We start from the raw sequence: 24,587 nt of genomic DNA, 5'->3' as shown, positions 1-24,587 counted from the left end.
TTGCACTCGGTGTCTTTCTTTACTTTCTTCTGCGTCTTTTTGCTGCGTACCATCACGAAGGCACAGTACAGCTGCTGCCTTTACTCCTACTCCTAACATCATCGAATGCCTCATCCATACAACTCTTTTAGGGTGAGTCCTAACTAGGTGTCCACCATTTAGCAATTGCACAACTGTCTTGGCAACCGGGTATTTATGATTATTTCTGGTTGCTTTTGGTGCAGGTCATTTTTTCATTTTCTTTACCTGGGTAACAGTGTGACTCACAGCCAAGCCAATCAGTCTCACCCACTACAACATTTCCACCTCTCGTAAATGCCCCGTGCTTGTTTCTGCAAGAGGTAGGCCCGTCAGCGATAAACAACTCTCCGTCACTTTGATGCCTCGCTGAATCGCGATCATTGCCTCCGTGCCCTGATCAGTGTCCTCAACGTAATATTCATTAACAATTGCATCGCTGCAGCTAGAGGCATTATCCGAGTCCACCTCTTTTTGCTTCCTAGCTACTAGCAAGTCCTCATTTTTACAATCAGCATGGTCTATAGTTATTTGCTAAACACAATCACAACTGAGACCATAAGGCCTCCTGTAACTTTTTGTGTTAAATCCTCCCTTGGCATCCTTATATCTAGCCATATGTTCCCAGTGGCTTGTGCCAAACACAGTTTCAGCTCAAGTGCTTCAGCATGTTTTACCTCAAGTTCACCTTTGAGCTCCTTTCACGCGAGCTCTTACTCATGATAAGGCACCATAAAAAAGTTTACCACAGTCTCTGCTTATGCTGTGATTATGCTGCATGTGCTGTACACGCGTGGATTTTTTTCTGGAAAAGCTTTTAATACTGTGCTTTTTAATAGTTAAATTCGTGTTAAATTTTTCACACCAGTTCTCTTTGACTTCTAATTCTAAACTCGCTTGCAAAGTGTCAGTTTTGTTACGTAGAGCAAGTCGTATCCCAAGGAAACATTGGCATTAGGCGTTATCAGCAATATGACTTTCTTACCATCACGAAAAGCACATTCTTAAGAGATGAGAACACGACAGCGTTTCGTTTCGCTAGGTTATTGTTTAGGAGGGGTGCTGCAAAGTGGTGGTGCCAAGTTATGTTGTTAAGAACGAGGCAATGCGAGAGGCGAAATCGCATTATAAACTGTTTGGTTAGTCGAGTCTAAATTGTTTGCTCTTGCTGTGTGCATGATCCGAGGTAAAAGGCGCGAAGACGACAACGGACAAGAGAGAGACGCACACACAGGGGCACCACTTCCAACGAAGTTTATTCCGGAAAAAACATGGATGCTATTTATACAGCGCTGTCACATTTCATCACTGCACTGTCGCATTCAGCAAATGCAGCTCTTTCTGTGATAAAGAAATGGAGGCCACACTCACGCAAGAATCACCTGATTCTACAATCTTTTTTGCCTCAATTATTAATCTATTCCATTTTTCTCGACTCCTGGCTATTACAGAGCAGGCGTGAAAATCCGGTGAACACTTGGAATCTCGGCAATGGATTGCCAGGACACCCTCTCTGCCATTCCTAACATTATTGCAATGCTGTCTGACCCTGTCATTTAAGCATTCCTCAGTTTGGCCCACATACTTTTTGCCACATGACAGGGAAATATCGTAGACCACCTGGCATTCAACATACTTTCTTTCGTGGTGTGTCTGTGAAGTGTCGTAGAAGAGTAAAATAACAACCAGGCGTCGCACAATGCGAATTGCATTGCGAGTGGGTCACTGAATTATTCCAACTCATTACAAAGGGCTCAGCCATAATTCCTCATTGTCATCAGCCGCAGTTCAAGCAGAGTGCACATAATGCCTTACAGATTTGTAGCGGGTACCACGCTTCTCTGCAGAATGGCGAAAAATGGCATAGTGGGTGCTTCTCTACTTAAGGAAAATTACGATGATTTATGGTGTAGTGGGCACCTTGCATGTGTATTTGTATTAGTTGCCCCAAGAGAGTCTGCAACGGTCTCTAGAAAGGCTGCTCTTCCAGCTTTCGCTGTGACTGTGCTGTGTGTTCCGCGCAGGCCTGGCGATTTTTTTCACTACATTTTAACATGAACGTGTTACTTGGCCACGTTTGCGAAAGTACGCACTCGTCCGGCGTCCACAAAAACCATGTGTGGAGAACACGTGACCTCATCCACCAGAACTGATGGTGGCGCCAATAACTGCCGCAGAAACCACTCGCAGCCATGGAGTAGGAGAGGGAAATCCGTGCAGCAGATGAGGAACTCGCAACTCGAAGGGTGTGCGCCCTTGTCCGCCACATCAGTTGGTCCTCCAGAGAAGTTGGAGGAGGAGAGATTGAGCAAATGGCGTCTCTTTCCTTTCACATGTAAAGTGTTGTCGACACCACTTTATTTGTACCATATCACGTAAATAAACACAATTCAGCCTCTGCATTGCCTCATTCTTTATAAGGCATGTAGAGAGCACCATTTAGCAGGACCCCTCCAGTGCTTCACCAACCTAGCCATAGGAAATGCTTTCATGTTCCTACTCATAAGAATATGCTTGGGGATCCTCTGCAACTTTAGTTTCTTTTTGTAATTTCGCTTCGAAGTATTAAGAAAATATTCAACAACTATTCGAAAAGTATTCTATTCGATTCGCACTCAGCTTTAATGTTCGAAATCACTTCACACGTAAAATTTTGCTGTTTGCACAGCTCCAGTTTTAATTCACGCTTGTACCCTGAGTCTTCCTCATCAATGGAGGAAGGGAGATGATTTTCTAAGGGCTCGTTTATCTTTGTTAGACACAATATTAATGAGAACTAACAGACAATAACGCCAAGGAAAGTATAGGGGGTGTTATCTGTAGTATTTAGAACATAAATGTGAAGAAAGTAAAGTGGACGAAAAGATGACTTGCCGCCGGCAGGGACCGAACCTGCGACATTCGAATAACGCGTCCGATGCTCTACCACTGAGCTACGGCAGCAGTCATCCTCCCGTCCACTTTTTGGGGTATTTATGTTGATTTAAACGTAGGAGTGTTAGTCAGCGCCATTCGCAGCCATGGCGGCGAGTGTAGAACACTCTTTTTTTGCCTGGTGGCGTCACGTAGCACGTGATCTTTTTACGAGCTGGCAGCTGACCAATAATCCCTCGCATACTACCTGAAGGCTACATACTACCTGAATGGAGCACTTCGTCAACGAATCTTCTGCCAATGTTGACGCTAGGCCTACAACGTCATCAGACTCGTAGCTATGCATGCTGCTGCTACACTGCCTCCACAGAAGGTAAAGGCCAACTAATATGCAGCAGACAATGGTGTGCCCCCTTCTAGTTGAAACTTCCCCTTCTGCTTGGAGATCCCCCTCTCCTAATCTGCGGCTGCAAGTTGCTGGCACAGGCATTGACCTGTTCCGGTGGGCAAGGTCACGTGTTTTCTAGTCACATGTTTTTCAGACTCTAGTTTCGTGGACGCCCGGTGGGTGCATATCTTGAGCAATTTAATGAAGTAAAGCAATAAAATTAAAACCAGACACAGAATGGGGCCAACTGGCTGCCATAAGCATATACCAGGTGCTGTATCAAGACACGTACAAAAACCCTAAAAAATAAGGGAAATGGGATATTTGCTCATTGCCTTCATAATTATTTTTGATGTGGTGGCAGACATCTTAAAATGACCAGAGACAACAATTACAGAAATTAAGATAATGAACGTTTTATTTAGAAGAGACAGACAGTCAGATCAAATGGACGAAATAAAGTCCTGCCTGTGAAAAAGCGGCCTCTGGTAATTATTGCAGTGATGGGCTTTGACCAAGTTCACTCGCGAAATCGAAGTGCCGATGAGTGCAACTACAAGAAGACCACAATGATGTCCCTGTTTGCGACAATGATTGCAATGGTGTTAGTGCTTCTGCAATCATAAGCCTACGTGTGCAATGTCTGCTGCAACCGCAAGCGCAGCCTGCACACTTGCAAAGCAAAGTTGATATTGCCACGCCCACTTGTTTTATTTTGATGTTTTTTGGGTTTGACTAGCAAGGACGGCTATCAACGCTCGAGGCTGTCTGCGAAGCAGTGTTCGAGAAACTTCTCGATTGTAGTAGATCGTTTTGTTAAGATTTCGCGCCGCACGCGAATGTTCCAGCTTTATCGAGAGATAATGCCGCCACCAGCGATATCGCTGGAAAGTTCGATAGCGCCTGTATAAAAGCTGACGCGCTTGACCGCTTGTCAGTTGATCGACGGTCGATGCTCTGTTCGCCGCTATCAGTGTATTGCTGTACTTTGACTTTCAGTTTCTCGGCCACAAGTTCGGCCAAATAAAGAGTTTCATCTCGGACGTGCTGACTGCTGCCTTCTTCGACGTCACGACCACGTGACAATATAACAATGCCCGCTTATCCGGACATCTCAGAAGAGTATGGCAGTCGCGCTCTTTTGCATCTCAGTTTCAGTTTCAGCAAAGAAAAATTTGTCAGATTTGATCACCCTGCAAAAATTACCAGTTGCCGCTTTTTTGAAGACCTCGGTAGTGGCAATGGGCTCTTCTTAGGAAAGGCTGCAATTCTCCAAGGAATACATGTTAGTGCAAAAAAAAGAAACAGAGACAAAATAAAGAAAGAGTAGGAAGCAGAAAGGTCGGATGCCATGCTTCAACTGTTTATTTAAAAATGAAGCTAAGAAAATACAACAATTTGTGCATGTGAGCATCAGTATAGTCAAAATGCAATCACAGCAAGATAAAAAGATGTCGCTGCCTTTAGTTTTAGTCGAGTGGCCTAATGGCAACAGTATCAGCTTGAGAAGTGGAGTTCAGCCAACATTACATTCGTCCCAGGATGGTATTGTGATAGCAGTATCTTGTACCTTGGGATACACTAAATTATTGCATGTATCAGAAATACAGATATAATAATGAGAACTAACAGTCAAGAATGCCAAAGAAGGTATAGGGAATGTTATTTGTAGTAATTAGGATACAAATGTGAAGAAATTAAAGTGGACGAAAAGATAACTTGCCACTGGCACCGACCGAACCTGCGACCTTCGAATAACACGTCCGATGCTCTGCCACTGAGCTATGGCGGCGGTCATCCTCCCGTCCACTTTACGGGGTATATATGTGAATTTAAACCTGGGAGTGTTAGTCAGCACCAATCGCAGCCATGGCGGCGAGTGTGGAACACTCTTTTTCTGCCTTTTGGCATCGTGTAGCATGTGATCTTTTTACGAGCTCGCAGCTGACCAGTAATCCCTCGCATACTACCTGAAGGCATCAAGTCTGCCAGAACGAGACCCTCGCTATGAATGAAGGAAAGAAGATGACATTTAAGGGCTCGTTTTTCTTTGTTAGACACAATATTAATGAGCACTAACAGACAAGAATGCCAAGCTCAGTGGTAGAGCACTGGACGCGTTATTCGAAGGTCGCAGGTTCGGTCCCTGCCGGCGGCAAGTTATCTTTTCGTCCACTTTACTTTCTTCACATTTATATCTTAATTACTACAAAAAACATCCTCTATACCTTCCTTGGCATTCTTGTCTGTTATTCCTCATTAATATTGTGTTTAACAAAGAAAAACGAGCCCTTAAAAGTCATCTTCTTTCCTTCATTCATAGCAAAGGTCTCGTTCTGGCAGACTTGATGCCTTCAGGTACTATGCGAGGGATTATTGGTCTGCTACGAGCTTGTAAGAAGATCACGTGCTACGTGACGCCAAAAGGCAGAAAAAGAGTGTTCCACACTCGCTGCCATGGTTGCGATCGGCTTAAACACTCCCAGGCTTAAATTCACATATATACCCACCCCATAAAGCGGACGGGAGGATGACTGCCGCCGTAACTAAATGGTAGAGCATCGGATGCATTATTTGAAGGTTGCAGGTTCGGTCCCTGCCAGCGGCAAGTTATCTTTTCGTCTACTTTATTTTCTTCACATTTATATCCTAATTACTACAAATAACATCCCCTATACCTTCCTTGGCATTCTTGTCTGCTATTCCTCATTAATATTGTGTTTAACAAGGAAAAACGAGCCCTTTAAAGTCATCTTCTTTCCTTCAAATACAGATATAGATACTCATCTTGCAAGCCATATTGCAATCCATGTACAAGATACCCAAAGAAAGGAGACATGAAAGACTTGAACAGTTATTGACTCGTCAGCTTACTCTCAGTACTATAAAAAATACTTACGAAGTTAATTGCAAACAGGATAAAAGAACACTTAAAGGGCCAGTAAAGAGGCTCAGACTTTTTTTTTACACTTCCCAAACAAGCTCGCTAATTCATGCAGAAGGCTGTGGTGATGACATTTTGTGAATATATCACAGCACGGCGCAGCTGCTCCAATTCAAAAAACAATTTCTGTGCCCCTCTCCTGCGCCTGATCAGTCCTTTTTGCCCATGCAGTGACATAATGCTGCCTTGGCCCTGCGGTGATGCAGGTTTGGCCGCGCACTAGGCATTTTAATTTTCGTGTGCTGTCCTCTCTCGTTTTGGTAGAGCCAAGACTAGTGGGACAAGTGGAATCGCCAAAACGAAAGATTTCAAGATCGAGAGGCGTCTCGCAATTTTACTGTGAGGGAAAGGGTGCATGCGCTGTGGCATATTTGTTTACCTTGCCAGTGCCTTGTACCCCCCTCTCTCCGCGCTTCCTCACCGTGCCGCTCTAACATGAGTGACACATAGAGGAAGCCTTGCTCGATCGTTGGCTGCGTGCCAATGACGGAATCGCTGACGTCATGTTACATTGCCGAAGTGGGCATAGTCACGACCAAGGGCTACGCCTACTTCTCTCTGCTGCCGAGAAGGTGGGGCGGCCAAGCGAGAAACCAAAACCAGCCGAAACAGATTGTTCTATACCCTGTAACTTCCTTATTACGCAATTTATTCGCAAAATTCTTGCAGCAGCATGTTCACATCGTGCAAGTGCACAGTTATCTCGCCATCACAGAATTTCCGTAAAATTCTTGCAGCATCATGTTCACATTGTACAAGTGCACAGTTATCTCTACATCACAAAATTTCAGACTACGAGGTTGTTTGCTGGCTCTTTAACATTAATCCACCAAGAGAGTGAGCTGGTTTCAGGAAAGGCATATTCTTGATTTATCACGGCCATGTGATCAACCACATTGAGTAAGACTTGTTGTTGGGAGAGTTGGTTGACGTCTTTTTTTATGGGGGGGGGGGGGGGGGTTAACATCTGAAAAACCACAATGTGATTATGAGAGACGCCGTAGTGGAGGGCCCTGGAAATTTGTACTATCTGGTGTTCTTTAACATGCACCTAAATCTAAGTACACAGGCCTCAAGCATTGTCGCCTCCATCGAAAATGCAGCCGCAGTGGCCGGGATTCGATCCCGTGACCTGCGGGTCAGCAGTCGAGCACCATAACCACTAGACCACCGTGGCGGGTTGTTGGTTGACATCAAAGGGGTACTACTAGCCCAAACTAGGAAAGAAAGACACAAGAAAAGAAGTAAGAGGAAGCAGATAGGTTGGGCTCTAAACTTCAACTGTTTATTCGAAAGGTGAAGCCAACAGAAGACGACAATTTGTGTATGCGTGCATCAGCATTGGCAGAAAGCGGTCGCACTGGAATATCAAAGAACTGCATCTTATTTTGGCAAAGAGAAACAGACGTATCACTAATACAACTCATGCCTCTGTTCTTAATGTGAAACGCCTCCAATAACTCTCAAGCTAATCTGTCGCTACTCCTGCCTGTTATCTTGATCTCATGAAGCAGAGGCTCACATCTGCAGTCTACACAATGCGCAGGTAAGCGCGCATTTCCTTTATTCTTTAAGGATAATTCATGCTCCCGTGCTCGGTCGCTGACACATCGCCCAGTGTGGCCCATGTACGTTTTTCCACACGACAGCAGTATTTTGTGTACAACGCCCATCATGCATTTCACATAAGATCTAGTGTGCTTCTTCCGGCATCCAAGCTTTTTGTCAACGCAGCTGATTCGCGGACACAGTCCAGCCAACTCGCGTGGCGCCGAGAAGACTGCAGGCACACCGTATCTATTGGCAACCTTCTTGAGGTTGTTGGAAAGTTGGTGGATGTACGGGACCACTGCGAGCTTGCCTTCTTTTTGGACAGGGCTAGACATTTTCTTTTTTATGCCCTTCACCTTCTGTAGGAAGGTTTTCTAGACAGCGTCTACGACCAAGCTTGGGAAGCCGGCTGAATATGGCCTTGCCAGGTTTTCAAAACTAACCTGCATGGCGTGAGGACACGACTTTGTTCGGGCAGATTCAAGGCAATGGGTAGCAATTGCTCTCTTTACTAGCTTAAAATGTGCAGAATCGTATGGGAGCATATCTTTCTGTGCACGTGGGCTGTACTGCCAACAAACATGGTTTTTGTCAAACGTTAAAGACAGTGCACTCCAACTAGTGGAAATGTCCAAAAAGCTTTAAACAAGCTCTGCTGCAAGGTGATGTTGGGTAAGAATGAAAGTCTATGGTTCCCTCATGCCTTACAAATTACAACTGATTCATACCATTTCAGATCTTGGATGAAGCAGACCGCATGCTGGACATGGGCTTCGAGCCACAGATCAAGAAGGTGCTACTGGACATTCGGCCAGACCGACAGACAGTTATGACTAGTGCCACCTGGCCAGAGGGTGTGCGCCGGCTCGCGCAGCAGTACATGAACAAGCCTTTCCAGGTGTTTGTTGGCTCCCTCGACCTGGCGGTGAGTATTTTACATAATGTTTGCTGAACATGTCTTGTTGGATCACACAGTGTACTTGTCTGTAAGCATGTTTATGGCACTTGTGTTATGGGGGAAACAGCTGTTGCAAAGGATATAAATGAAAACATGCATGCGATCGCATGGTTGATGCAAAATGGTTCAACAAAGGACAGCCAGCTGGGCGTCAGGAGTTGTGAATTTTTTCATTGAAGCATATTGCGCGTCTTATTTTTCATGAGTTGAAGCTTCACCCACAAAGCCTGTGGGCAACGCGCTGCGCAGGCCGCCCCGTGATGTGTAAGAAGCTTCGCGATTGTTTTAGAACGTTCCGTTAAGATTGCGCGCCGCAGGCGAATGTTCCAGCTTTCACGAGAGATAACGCCGCCACCAGCGATATCGCTGCAAAGTTCGATAGCGCCTGTATAAAAGCCGACGCGCTTGACCACTTGTCAGTTGATCGACGGATGCCGCTTTGTCCGCCGCAATCCGTGCTCATTGTGCATCGCTTGTAAAGTGGCTATTTCGTTTCTTGGCACAAGTTCGCCAAATAAAAGACTTGTTCTTATCCTGCTGACTTCTGCCTTCGTCCACGCCACAACCATGTCACAATATTATCAATGAGTGCGAGGTAAGATTTATTGGCCTTGTGTACGCCTCGCTGCAATAAACTACTTTATTTTATAGTTTTGTGTGTGCGTGGGTTTTTTAGCCAATATAATTCATAATTTATGCTTCTCAAGTGTAGTTTTAACGCAATAGCGTTAAAGAGCTTGTTCCGCAGAAATTCCGGTGTCCGCGTCGTTGGTTGTGAGCGAAAAATCAGCATCTTGTCCGTGACCGAAAAATCGAGAAAGATGCAAATAAAACAAATAAAAAATATTCGGTTCGAGTGAGAATCGAACCCAGCCCATCTGCGTGGCAAGCAGGTGTTCTAGCACAGAACCACTCCATTGCTTGGAACTGCCCTGAAATTAACTTTCATGCCTCACAAACATAAGTGTCCTGTGTACAGGCATCGCAGTACGAGATGCAATATCGCTGTAAAACGTGGTACAAGCGTACATTGCCATCGGGCGTCACACCATGCGAATTCTATAACAAGTTGGTGGTTTGAAGCCGGCCACCCATTACAAAAGGCACACACATTACTGCGCAGATTCCTATACGAACACATAGTGGGTGCATCGCAACTTCGAAATAGTATCACATGCTTATCTGCTGCTGGTTTAAAGCATGCCACCCATTACAAAGGGCATACACATTAGTGCGTGGATTCTCTTACACACATGTTGAGGGTACACTGTATCATGATAGTGCTGTTGAAAAGGGCGGAAACATTTACTATAGGTACGTCGTGTGTGTGCGTGTGTGGCTGGCTGGCTGGGCGACTGAACATAATGACAAGCGAAACAGAGCGCGATGAGGATGGGGCCGGATATCACTATCGTGTTCAACTCTTAAAGGCCAAGCTTCAGAGTCCCCCAATTTTTACTGCCTTTGTATCGGAGGTCTCCCAGGAGTTGCGAAGGTGTGCCCTGTCAGCCTCTCTCTCTTCACCTGAAAAGAGACTGTGCGAATGGCTGAGATGTCAATTACTTTTCGCCAGTGAAGCAGTCTCGAAGGTGGCACCATGAGAGAAGGGGTGTTAGGAAGACCTTTACACGCATTTGCTTTTCATCCACTGGCCCCTTTGTTCGGGCATTACTAGGATTTCAGCTCGCCTGCGTTAAGTTGCATGTATGATGAGTGCGTATTGATCCTTTTTTGAACACTAAGCCAGTGAGCAGTGCCTAGTTTATTTATTATTTATTTATTTATTTATTTATTTATTTATTTATGAATACTGCAACCTTAACATAGGGTTTTGGCAGGGTGGATATACATTGGCTAAATTTACAAATCGGCAAACAAATAAATATAGAACAGGTAATGTATTGTAACGACGTGGGATCGACGAGGACACGGAGAACGATAGGCAAACACGCTTTATCATTCAGAGAAACTGCCACGTCTTCTTCGTCCCCGCGATGGGCCAAATACACTCGCGCTGCTTCGTTGCCGTTGCCACTGGCACATACGCGCGGCAGTATGTACACGCTTTCAGAAGAAAAGAAAAGAAACAAGGAAAAAAAACAGTGGTTTGCAATAAACAGGCATAAGGGCGTATAGTAAAATCAGTGCTACATTCAAAATGATCACGCGTGGAGATTCGTTACAGTGATTGAAATAAACAGCAGAAGCACATGTAATGGAATTCAGACACTCACTGCTGGAGCTGCGCAGCAAAAAGATTCAAGGATGACTGGGAAACAACTTCGTTACTAAGATTATTCCATTCGGTAATTGTAATTGACTCGGTGTCTCGTCTTTACCTGTCGCCATCCGTGTGATTCTTTGCGCAACTGTTCTGAGTTATGCGCTACTAACTAGCTCATCAGTCCTGTCCTTTTGGGTGCCTAGTGCTTTGCTTGGTTGTGCTATGCTGAGCCACACTTACTGGAGGCCCGCACCTGTGGAAGCTCCCACAAGTATGACCATTGGAATTATCTCAAAAGCTTGTCAAGGCAACACAACAAGATGTCATCCCAATTGTTCGGAGTAAAAGTAGCAAATCTCTGAAGACATGCTGTGGTGTCCTAAAAGTACTGCATCTGGAGCTGAAAAAACATGTCAGCAATGTTTTAGTTCTAATAATGCTCTCCTCAGTTCAACTATTGCTAGTCTCCAAGGCAATGCTTTAGTGTGCCGCAAGTGCCTAATCATACAATTAATGAGAGCTAACAGACAATAATGCCAAGGAAAGTATAAGGGATGTTATTTGTAATAAACGGGATATAAATGTGAAGAAAGTAAAATGGACGAGAAGGTAACTTATCTTTTCATTCACTTTACTTTCTTCACATTTATATCCCATTCATTTATTACAAATAAAATCCCTTACACTTTCCTTGGCATTATTGTCTGTTAGTTCTCATTAATATTATGTCTAACAAAGAAAAAAAACGAGCCCTTATAAAATCACCTTCTTTTCTTTAACCAAACAATTAGGCACCACGTTTTTGCAATAATTTCTCTACTGGTAGCTACTAATGAAATACTATCACCAGCAATGACCTGGGAAGCTCTAGTGTTTTTTAAATGTGAAGCATTTTTTAGTAAACCAAAGGCAATAAGACTTTTTCTATATGTCTGTCTGTCCATCCGTCGGTCTGTTTGCCTACGTCTTGGCACTCTCATGATCATCTCCTTAAAGGGCCACTAAACAACCTTACAGTCCAAAGTTTGTGATGGAGAGATAACTGCGTGCTCGTAGGATGTGAACATGCTGCCGAAAGAATTTGACGAATAAATGCTGTAATAAGGAAGATACTGACATTATGAAACCGTTAAGCGCACAAAGACGGGAACAAGAAGACGACACACAGAGTGCTACTTCCAACTGATGTTTATTGCGACACAAAGACGCCATATATGTAGTCTCTTCACTCAGAAATGGCTAATGCGGATGTTTGAGAGCTTAGCTATCAGCTTCTCTCTTATTCCTACACTCTCCTCTCTCTTTTTTCCTTTTTCGCGCTAACGATAACAGGCTTTGTTAGCGCGCGCATGGTAACTGGGCGGTACAGAAAGAGCACTTGAATCACACAAGCATTTCTTTAACAAGAATCATAAAGGCAAAAACAACAGGCTGAAAAGGTGGCGTACCAAAAATGAATGAGGGTATTACAAATGCTGGCCAACATGAATGAACAGGAATGAAAAACAAATGCCTCTAAACAATGGAAGTCGTGAAAAGGTAAAAACGGTATGAAAAGAGAAGTCGTGAGAAGGTAAAACAGTATAAAAAGATGTACAAAGATATAAAAAAGAGGACCTTTAAAAGGTTAAAAACCTAAAACGTAAGAGCAAAACTAAGTAAAAGTCACTGGTTTTGCAAAAACGCCAGCTCTTTCTTCGAAAGCAACACAGTTAGTTTTGCTCTTACGTTTTAGGTTTTTAACCTTTTAAAGGTCCTCTTTTTTTATATCTTTTTACATCTTTTTATGCTGTTTTACCTTCTCACGACTTCTGTTTTCATACCGTTTTTACCTTTTGACGACTTCCATTGTTTAGCCGCATTTGTTTTTCATTCCTATTCATTTATGCTGGCCAGCATTTGTAATACCCTTGTTCATTTTTGGTACGCCACCTTTTCAGCCTGTTGTTTTTGCCTTTATGATTCTTGTTAAAGAAATGCTTGTGTGATTCAAGTGCTCTTTCTGTACCGCCCAGTTACCATGCGCGCGCTAACAAAGCCTGTTATCGTTAGCGCGAAAAAGGAAAAAAGAGAGAGGAGAGTGTAGGAATAAGAGAGAAGCTGATAGCTCAGCTCTCAAACATGCGCAGTAGCCATTTCTGAGTGAAGAGACTACATATATGGCGTTTTTGTGTCGCAATAAACATTAGTTTAAAGTAGCGCTCTGTGTGTCATGTTCTTGTTCTCGTCTTTGTGCGCTTAACGGTTTCATAATGTCAGTGTACCAACTAGCTCGGACTCAGCCTCTTATTAAGGAAGATACTGGGTATAGGACAACCTGCTTTCGCTTGTTTCAGTTTCTCACTGGGCCTTCCCACCCGTCTCAGCAGCGAGGAGGGGTAGGCATAGCTTGTCCAGACTGCACCTCATTCAGCAACGTAACACGTCAGCAATTATGTCATCAGCATGAAGCCAATGACCGAGCACGGCTTCGTCTTAAGTTTTGCTCGTGTCAGAGCGGTGCAGTGAGGAAGCGCAGTGTGTGGGGTACGAGGCACTGGTGAGGTAAACAAATACAGTAAAAGCTTGTTAATTTGACACTAGTTAATACGGAAAATCGGATAATTTGGACGTGTTCTCTGGTCCCGGCCAGCGTATACATCGTTTAATGTCATCAAACTCTCGTTAATTCGGTCATATTTTGCCGCAACCTGGTTAATTCGGATGATCCTTGGAGTGCGCCACGCACGAAGTGCCAGAAATATTGACACAAAGCAGCGAAAAAGATGTTCACGGACAGCGGAAACGGCTGTGGGCTATCAGAAAGGCGTGGTCATCACGTTGTTGGTACTTAATAAGGTATGGGTTCATAGCATGTTTCGGCTTAGGACACGGGGGTCTTGAGCCGCATTCACATGGTGAACGAAGTAGCAAATGACGAAAGTGCGGCTTTTGCACTGCTCTTATGCAAAATAATTGCATTAACGTATTCCTCAAGATAATGAAAGTGCATTGATGTCATATACATTTATTTACTATTTTCTTGTTACTTTCGATAATTCGGCATTTGGTTAATTCGAACAGTTTTTCTGGTCCCGTGAAATCCGAATTAACAAGCTTTTACTGTATACCATGGCGCATGCGCCCTTCCCGTAGTGGTAAAGTCGTGAAACGCCTCTTGATCTCGGAAACTTTCGTTCTGGCGATACCAGTTGTCTCGCTATTCCTGGCCCCTACTGAAACGGCAGAGGGCAGCACAGGAAAATGAAAATGTGGACTGTGTGGCCAAAACTGCATCACCGCAGGGCCAAGACTCTGTTTTGTAGTGCAGAGGACTAATCGATGGAGTTGGTTCTACATAATACAGTTGCAATTCGATTTTACGAAACCCGTTTTTATGAATTTCTCGATTTAACACAAACAAATTCGGATTCCCCCTGCAGTTGCCCATAGGCTTAATACTTTTACGAACTCAAAATAATGAAACAAACTTTGCCATCAAACCTGATTTAACGAAGCATTCAGGGAAAAAAGATGCATAGAAAAAGAGGCTTTTCCAAATTTGTGGCGTCTAGAATCTGGCAGTGTGCTGCCAGCGCAGGAGCGGTACAATCGACGTAGCGGAGGCATGCTCATTTTGGTTCTTACGAAACTACAAGCGGAAACTGCACGGAATGACAGACTGCGCATTTCTTTCCAGGCTTTGGGTCAGTTCCACCAGATGGTGGAAGCGGCAATGGGGACTCGATCATTTGATCTCACATGCGCACATTCTTTTCTTTCTTCTGCTCTGGGCATGCTGCGTTGTCGAAGGTTAGACAATTGCACGGTGCACCACATCCCGGAGCTTCACCTCAGGAATGTGGAGTTGCAGTTCTTTCCTCCAAATGCGACTTCCGTCATCCAGCTCCTTGATCAGGGGATCATCAACAATGTGAAATGCGCATATAAGCGTAGGGTCATCGAGAAGCTCCTGCTGAAGTTTGGAATCAAACGTGAAACCAAGATCGACGTGTACATGGCAGTCGAGATGGTGGCAGCATTGTGGAGAGCAACCTGGCCCTCGATCATTGGGAACCGTTTCCGGCATGCTGGCTTCTGCACTTCTACTTCTGAGGCTGCGTCGGGCTCCACAAGCCTGCAACGTGAGCAGGAAGAGGCATCGCCCAGTTGTTGGGAAGAACTTCATCGGTGTGATGAGGCAGCCGCAAATCAGAACTTCGACGACTTCGTGAACGCCAACGCAGACACGGACACTGACACAACAGAAGTCCTCAATGACGAAGAAATCGTACAGCTTTTTTCCGGTGCACAAGAGGAGTCTGAAGATGCTTTCTTCTTTTAGCGCAAAAAACGACACCACAAAAGGAAGACAGAACACAGCGCAACATTCTGTCTTCTTTCTTGTGGTGTCGTTTTCTTTGTGCTAAAAAAAAAGCACTATGGATTCTCACCAATTAGCCCACCAACGCATTCTGTTGATCTGAAGACGCGACTGAGCCGAATACTGTCGAAGCTCCCATGCTCACGCCAAGCCAGGTGATGGACGCCGTCAATTTTCTGAGGCGGTTTGCTGGGGCACACAAGGTTGCCAAGGACGCTTTGATTTCACTGGCCAACTAGAAGAATTGTGTGCTCACGAAGCGCACGCAGGTGCAAATCACGAACATTTTCACTAGGCAATAAATTTGTTGATTTCTCAAGCGAAATTTGTCGTTCTCTTAATTTTACGAAGTTCCTGATTTAACAAAGTAATTCGCAGGTCCTGGGGACTTTTTCAACTGTATTGCCCATGGGCAACATTACATCACGTCACGGGCAAAGAGGGCTGGACATGTGTTGGAGAGGGACACGGGAATTGGTTTTCAAAATGGGGCATCTTTGAGGCACACAGCACTGCGATACTCGCAGAATGTGATCACTGTGCCCTTCTGAACGAATGAGCGAGCTTGGTTAGGAGCTGTTAAAAAAACAATGTTGGAGCCTGTTTAATGGCTCTTTAACTTGGTAGACACCAAAATTGGCATAAAAGGACGTGAGTGTATGATGAGCATGACTTCCCTCATACGTATGTCATGAAACCCTTTCCAACAGTTATGTGTGGCACATACTTGCATACCATTGGTGACGGTATGCGAATATGCAACACAGGTGATTTGTGTCAGCGGAGACTTTGGAATTTCTACACTCACTTTATTTTCGTAAATTTAACATTAGTCCAGAAACTTATGTAAGAAATCGAATTTCAAGACAAACTCGACAAACAAATAGTTACACTCTTGAACCTTACTTCGCACGTACTAATCTTTTCATGAACTCGTTCTTTCCTCGGACCATCAATGATTGGAACGCGTTACCTTTTGTAGCATTCTATGATAATCAAAATCCTGACTTTGATAACTATGTATCTTTCTGTTCTTAACCGTGAAACTCAAAATCTCAGACTGTCTGACGTTGTATTTGATTTGCATTCTCTAGTTGCGTTTTGCATTTTTTTGCTCCCATTTTGCTTTGTTCAATTTTTGTCCTGTGTTCTACTGCGTTAACATGTTTTTTATTACTTGAACTTACTTTTTATTGAAGTTACATTGTGATTCACTTTTTGTTATGCCCCCCTGCTTGGTCTTTCGACCGCAGTATGCTGTAAAAAAAAAAAAAATCTTAATGTGATCGATGACGCGAAGGGGCCTGTGTCACGGAAAATGTTGTGCCGGCGTCGGTGGTATTGTCAGTGGGTGAAAGGGTGAAAAATCCTGATGGAAGTGAAGAATGAAAATCATGGCTCGAGCGGGAATGGAACCCAGGTATTTTGCGTCCATACAAGTGTTCTACCACAGAGCCGTGCCAGCGCTCAAACTGCTTCGGATCAACGCCCTATATTGGCGTCGTGTGATGACACCGCTAATTGCGGTTGCAGTGTTGGCTATCCACTATTATAGGAATGTCATAAACATTACATATGTGCACCTATAACTATGCAAGCTATAGTCAAGCATTGGTCGAATACGCTGACATACGCTACTTATGATATGGACATCATCGCACCACAGCGTGCACTTCGTTTCAGTAAAACTGATGTCTCTGCTCTAACGTGAATGCTGTCCTTACATTGAACCATGAGCTACCCTCCACACGCCAGTGCAGTCAATGTGCCTGGTAAGTGTGTAATAAGTGCATACCTTCTCAATTTTTACAAAGATGTCAGTCCATCTCGTAATGCTTTGCTCAAAGCAAAAAAAAAATATATATATATACGGCAAAGACTCGCTGACTGCTTCATATGAAAGTGATTCCCACTATGCATGGGATCTGCGTATTATTTTTACTGTTAAAATGTTCCTTGAACAAATTTTGTGATATAACATTTTTTCGCTGCTAGTATAACTCCTTTATATCAAGGTTTGAATGTAGTAGATAAAGCACAGTGCAGTGATCACAGGTTTATGAGTGCAAGGATTGCTCTCAGCCTGAAGAGAACAATAACAAAAATAATCACCAGAAATCAACCCAACCTAGCTGCAGTCAGGATAAAAACAGGAATTGAGGATTATCCTTTAGAACAAATATGTTGCTTCAGAACAAAAAGGAATGATGACATAGAAGGAATGAACGGAACTGTAACTATACTGAATTCTGAAGCAGCAATTGAAGTTGGAAGCAAAACACTAAAGACTTAATAAAATAACAGTAAGTACTTCAAGAGATAAAATATAATTTGTTTGAACTGTCAAAGCCGATTATTAAGAGGAAACTCAGCGACATATGGTGTTGCTATAATGTGACAAAGGTAGATGCTGCAGTAAGGATATCCACAGTACCTAAAATTTCCTTTTGTGGTATAGTTGGAACCGTACGGGATTATTAAATACCTTGCACTGAGTCATTCCCTTTACCTGCAGGCCGTGCACACAGTGACCCAGACTGTAGTCCTCTGTGATGAGAATGAAAAGTTTCAAGAGGTGAGCTTTCAAGCAAGTTTATTTTTTTGCGTACTTAATGGGAATTTTTTCCATTGACATCCACAGCTTCTTGCTTTTCTCGAGTCCATGCAGCCCGACGACAAAGTGATTGTTTTTGCAGACAAGAAGGTCATGTAAGTACTACCTTATTTTTAACTGCTATTATGCTACCCCTAGCAAAAATCCCCAATAGAAAACCAATAGCCTATTGGTTTATGGAACACCTATTGGTCTATTGGTTCTTATAGGTCTATTGGTTCCTATAGGTCTATTGGTTCCTATAGGTCTATTGGTTCTTATAGGTCTATTGGTTCTTATAGGTCTATTGGTTCTTATAGGTCTATTGGTTCTGCATAGGTCTATTGGTTCTGCATAGGTCTATTTGTTTTGTATTTGCATATTTGAACTATATTAGCCTATTGGTAATGTATTAGTTTTGTATCTGTCTGTTTGCCATTCATTAGCCCATCACAAATGGTCTTGCATAAATGCGTCGTTGGTGTCAGTTTTCATGCAGAAGGCCCACAATGTGGCAGCGCCCCTGCAGTGATAATCACAGTGGATGAACGAGGCATATGTTCAAATATATTCTCATAATCAAAACTACAAGTGCTTCTTCTGGCCCTTGATGATGTTGGCGATCTTGCGGGCGACTATTTTGCCAAGGCAACTATGTCTTGTGTCAATTTCTTCTGGACTGCCTCATCCGCACTCGAGGAAGTGCCTGAAAGATTCTGTAAATAAACAGAGCCATGAAATCAGAACACAGTAACAGATATTTAATTAAAGTTTATACCTTTGAAGCAATGTATAGAAAGTAGGCGGCACAGTGAGAAATTATCTAGACCTTCATTCGCTGCACATGTTCACAATGTTGCAGGAGCTGAACTATAGCAAAAACTGAGTGAAATATTACACACCCAACTGTGGCTTATTGCGTGAAAGAAAACAGTATATCGGCAAAATTTTGCGGCAAAAAAGGAAGGAAAAGAAAGGGGCAATTTTTTTTTTTTTTTAATTAAGCAGCGCCTTATCCCGTTTACACGCTTGCGTCCTGTGTTTTCTTAGCTGTACCCAAGAATGAACTGCAAACTCGTCCTTAAATTACAGCAAACTCAATAATCACTTACTATCTGTGACGTGCTCTTTTTCGCGATGGTGGTGCGACTATCATACCTAGAGCATGCCACTAAATAAATTAAGCTAGGGTAGATTCACGATGAGGCAACAGTAATATGTAAGACTGTAGTAAAGGCAGCCTAGATTCCATATCGTTGCAAGCCCAACACAGCAGTCAGGCTGCAATGAGTTGGATATAACACACGTGCTGCATGTTACGTGCTTATGCAATTAAGCCAACAACATTAATAAATCGCACCAGTGTCGTACATATGCTATGCACATTTTGTATAATGAATTATCATGTGGCCTTGGTTCTTCTGTATGTCGAACAAGTATGATAAGCCGATTGGCGCACACTACAACACACAAACCGCATCGACTAGAGCGTTTTACTATGAAGCGATAAACGCGTTTTCGGCTCAACATGCACGTTGTAAATACTTACAAAGGGCTTGCGAGACTCCAACTACACTCACGAGCAGGGCGCCTGTCCTTTACCTCTAATCTATGCTAAGTTTTTTTGTGCATACTGATAAACACAAAAACAAACTGCAATAATATAGGCCTCGTGCGCTGCTGTTTTCAAATCGGATATGCAGCGCCACTGCGGCGGCTGCTGGCAAAATGTCCCTGTTCCCTCCGTACCGCCGCGCTTGGCCGCAGCAGGTTGGCAATGACCCCTAGCAGCGCAAGCGTGTGTACGCGGCGAAAAAAGTCGACTTCTATCTGCTCTTGCGAGTTCGCATGTCATAAGAGCTACAAGAACACGGCCGGGAAACTGCCGAATGTGCAATTTTATAATTTTCTATGGAATTCGTACGAGGCTGATCGGCGAAAACGTTGGATCGCAGCCGTTCGGCGCGCCCGATAAGCAAACTGGTCCTGTCTTCGCACAGTTTCTTTCGATTCCCGAATTTTTTAAAAAATTTGTATGTGTATGTATCATAGGTCGGCAAACTCACTCATGAGTCGACTGACTCAGACTCAGATCGGGTCGTGAGTCTGAGTCTGGGTGAGTAATATTTTGGTGAGTTTGAGTCCGAGTGAGTCCGGTTTGAAGAAACCCCCACCGAAAAAAAAAGTTCTGGCTGCGCTACTGCCCCAGGTAATATTGACACATTGTCGGTTCCCTTGATCCTCTTATTTACTGTTCGCCCGAACGGAGATTTGTGGCAACGATTGCGGCGCAAGACACTCCTCTGCAGTGCCCAATTTGTCGGCTGTGCACGACTGTAGGACTGAGGGGCCTCAGGATCGGCTTCATGATCGCACGATCTAGACAAAAAACACAGTTGCACATGTTCAAAAATATAATTTAGCAAAGTGTTTGACGTACCAACAACGCTCGAAAACTAAAAGACGGGAACTTCATGCGGTCTCTATCTTTTTATCGTTGCTAATATGTCATTTCAACTATCCCCGCTTTCTGCTAATGCGCGCCGGTCACAGGACAAGCGACGCGCGAGGTTGCCGATAAAAAGTATTCTCTATTGTACGCCAAGAAAAAAAGTTTACTCGCTTCTAAACGCTCGTCGTACTCCACGCTTTTATTTGTGCGACGCATTTTCCGAATATTTTTCGACGGACCGACAGCACTTGGAGTTCTTACCTCACGCAGTAAACTTGATTAGCGGCGTACAAGGCGCCACGCGAAGCGAACTACTTCGTTTGAAGTATTCCTGAACGTTTTCTATCCGTCCGTAGCCGCAAAAAAAGCAAGCAGGGCTTGCTTTGGGTTCACATTTTCACGCATCGACGTTCGCCACACACAACTTCGAGGTACGCGCCCGAAGAGAACAGGGACAAAATGCGCGAAGTGGCCGCATTGGCGCTGCGCACATTCGGGAGAGCGTGGCGCCATAGAGAAAGAAAGAAGTTAAGAGAGGACACTCCGCGAAATCTGGCCTCAGGAAGTACGTCAGGACTACGTAACGAACTAGTGCTCTCACCAAACGCCAGAGGACGCAAGCGCGAAAAAAGAAAAAGTTGTCATCAATCCAACAGAATTGTTTTTACAAAATAATAATTATGCGCCCAAAGTTGACAGGTTCTTTATACATAAAAACAATTTACTCAGCACACCTTACTTGGTTATTGTTATTCAGCCGTGCTGTCATAAACGCCATCTCAAGCGACAAACCCATGCATGACAGCGGGAAGGTTTCGTCCACATCGCTGCGTTGGTGTTTTCGTGTGTGAGACAACAGGTGAGGCACGTTTTGCAAGCAAAGCTTGTAGAATGACGTTGTTGTTGGGCTAGTTGGGTCATTTATTCAGAAAGAGGTGACAACTGTGCAAATAAGACACCATGTAACATAGAAACCCGCACACACACACACGTTGCTCTTCGTGTGTGTGCGTGTTTCTGTTTCTTGCCTGGTGTCTTATCCGCGCAGTTTTACCTTTTCTGAAGGTTGGAAGGACGGCGAGGTTCGCTAAATCAGTTTGCGGCTCTATGCGGCAGCTAGACGTGAACATTGTGCAACGCATGCGTCAAGCCGAGGCGACACGTGCTGGCGTCTGCCACCGGTGCGAGCGTCTGTGCGCTGAGCTCGGTGCGAAATATTGAGGAGCGTTCGCTGGTCCTCGTATGCTTCACGGTGCGTTTCCCGAAGCCTCGGACCACGAATAAATCCTGGCTTTTCTGGTATAGTTTGTCGTGTGGTTTCTGTACGCTCTTTTTTTTTCAGTGCATTATTTCGGTGAAACGCAGTCGCGACTCGCGACTTATTGTTATGTGTATTTCACTTCTTCCTTCTTCAACTTTGTGCGCTGTGTTTTTGCCAGAGATCCTTACGGCCCAGTGTGTCATACTTCACCAGCGTCTGCCAACTCTAGCGATGTGTGCGTTGTCTGTGTTCTCTCTGTATTTGTTACAATTATTTGTAAGCCGAGAGGCATTTGTTGTCTACCTTGCATTTCTGTGCGGTGCTGTTCTCATTGTGTGCTTTTATATGCTCAGCCTCTACCTTGCCTTGTAATAAAAACATTGTGGATACTCTGTGTCTTGATTGATATGTAGATTGAGCGCTTGTTCTAATAGAAAACACGAGCGCGATAAATGAAGCCGTAGTGAATTATGATTTCCTGCATCTCTTTTATTATAACTTAATCAAAAAAATATACGTCACGACATCAGTTCGCACGAATCATTGAACTATACAAATAGGGAATCGTAATTGAAAACGACAAACAATAGCTTTGCCATTTGGGCGAAGAAATAAGTAACTTTCGACATAGCGAAACGTGGTTACGCACAGTAATTCAAATTCGCGCCAGTGAAACCGAACAAGGAAGCGCAGGCCACTTGCTCTCACCAACCACCAGGTGCGCTAGGGTCGATTGGGCCGCTGGGGTCTATGGGAGTGTCCACTCTTAACTTTTTTTTTCTTTCTCTATGGTGGCGCCATCAACTGAGCGCACGAGGACTATATGCGCTCAATCATTCAACTTCTATTAGAGCGTGTGGACTTGCAATCGAGGCATCGCTGGTCTCGCTGTCATCAAATACCGGAGACAAAGGACGAGGGACTTGTTTTCCCGACCTTTCGGCTTCGTCCCAAGTTTGGATACAAAAAGAAAGGTGACATCAAATAAATACTAAATAGGAGTAAATACCATGCCCACTCAACTCACCAAACAATCGGAGCACATGGGCCTTGAAGTATAACCTGTTGCTCGTCTTGCCATTATTCGTGGTGCCACTTCGTAGAGTCGAAATCGGTCGAAATCCATGACTTTTTTGTTTTTTTTTTTTTTTTTATGGCTCAGAACGTCTCAATCTGGTGCACGCTGAACACAGTCTTCACGTTATCGTCGCGGAAGCACACCAAAGCAAACACCGTGTAAGCAGGCTTACGTGAAGCATTGAGATCACAAAGCGCGCGCTAAGGCGACAGCGGCGACAGACACAGAACGTTTTGGCTTAGCTTGGCCGCAGGCTGGGCTTGTCTTCGTATCGGCCGAGCGCGGATGGCGCGCCAAACGCACGGTCGGTCGCGTTTGCAGATCCACAATTCTTTCTCCTGTATCTTTACAGCACTACTTATATTGCTTAGCATAAATAGTTATAAACTTTACATATATCCAAAGCTTCTCTTAAGCTTAGACTAGCTTAGCCTGCTAAACAAGGAATAAAAAGAAAAAAATGTTCACAACATGCAGCGTCGCACGCTGCGCACCGTCTCACTTTTTTTTGTTTGGCACCTGGCTGGTTCTATGCCGGTTTGATCTCATGGCGGTTTCTTTATTATTATCTGTGGTGTCTGTGTTGTCGATTCCTCGCAAGTTCTTCTTTAGCGTGTTTTACTATAGTGCCCGTTTACGCACGGCAGGTACGGAGACACCGTACCGCCGTGGTCGACACGCAGCCTTTTTTATAAACTCTTTTAGTCGCGCGAGTTGCTAAAGCACCGGTGTCTCACGGTGTACGATTAAGCTCAATCGGGATCAGACTTATCAAAAGTGAATTGATCCCGTCTGCAGCTTGCGTATAACAGCAATCATGATCAAGAAATTTGATCGGGATCGGGTCCGACGCGCTCAATCAGTCATAAGATATTATAAACAGCTACCAATAGGCGGTAGCTGTTTGAACAATAAAACTCCTGTTGGCCTTAACATCTTCTGGTAGTACATTAAAATCCAATAGAAGTACTTATTTGACCAATACAACTTCTATGGTCAAATAAGACACCAATAGGCGCACCTATTTGACCAATACAACTTCTATTGGTCCAATAAGACACCAATAGGTGATGGCTTTGGTATCTATTGGTACCAATAGAAGTCTTATACGACCAATACAGCTCCAATAGATGTCCTATAGAACCAATAGCGATGTTCTATTGGACAATAGAAAATCCTATTGGTATTTTTGCTAGGGACACTACGGAACATAGTGTAGCCATGGTCTAGCACTGACATAGAAGGCCGATTAATATACTACCATATGAATTTCGATAAGGCATTGACAGTTTTATCACTTCGTTTAAATATTTTGCGAGAATATCTGTGATATTAAATTGCCTTGTAACTTATTTTAGCCACCAAGTACTGTAAAGTCAGTGCCTAGTAAAACGGGTTCTTTGCAAAGTGTTTACATTAAGCAGAATAACAGATAGTTAGGCGAGTTGGTTTGGGTTCATAATGATGTAAAAAGGGGGCAGCGCTAGAACGAATACAAGGACGAGATGAAGACAGGACATGCGCTCTACTCACAACTGTCATGAGTACAGTGCATGTCCTGTCTTCATCTTGTCTTTGTACTTGTTCTAGCGCTGCCCCCTTTTTACATCATTATGTTTAGGTTAAAAGAATGTTAACGATTGATGTTGACTAATACCAAATACTAATAGAGCCCACTCCTTTTGCATTGCTGCCCAGTGGTACAAAGGTATGGTGCTCAGCTGCTGACCTGAGTGTCGCGTGTTTGAATTCGGCCACGGCAGTCGCATTTAAGTGGAGGCCCATGTGCTGTGCGATTTTAGTGCACCTAAAGAACCCCAGGTGGTCAAAGTTTTCGGAGCCCTCCACTACGGCGTGCCTCATAATCGTATCGTGGGTTTGAC

At 44.0% G+C, this 24,587-nt stretch overlaps 1 protein-coding gene across 1 annotated transcript in view; it reads left to right on the top strand.

Moving 5' to 3' along the window:
- Window positions 1-24,587, top strand: part of LOC119372686 (probable ATP-dependent RNA helicase DDX43) — a gene marked incomplete in the record, with an annotated part of 252,672 nt that overhangs the window by 172,052 nt on the left and 56,033 nt on the right. The window contains 3 exon segments of the mRNA XM_037643131.2: window positions 8,512-8,700; window positions 17,836-17,895; window positions 17,962-18,029. Coding sequence (XP_037499059.1) covers window positions 8,512-8,700; window positions 17,836-17,895; window positions 17,962-18,029 — 317 coding nt within the window.

This window comes from Rhipicephalus sanguineus, chromosome 10, assembly GCF_013339695.2.
Source record: "Rhipicephalus sanguineus isolate Rsan-2018 chromosome 10, BIME_Rsan_1.4, whole genome shotgun sequence".
Lineage (NCBI taxonomy): Eukaryota > Metazoa > Arthropoda > Arachnida > Ixodida > Ixodidae > Rhipicephalus > Rhipicephalus sanguineus.
The sequence above is the reverse complement of the archived record's forward strand: the minus strand, read 5'-3'. Positions and strand labels throughout refer to the sequence as shown.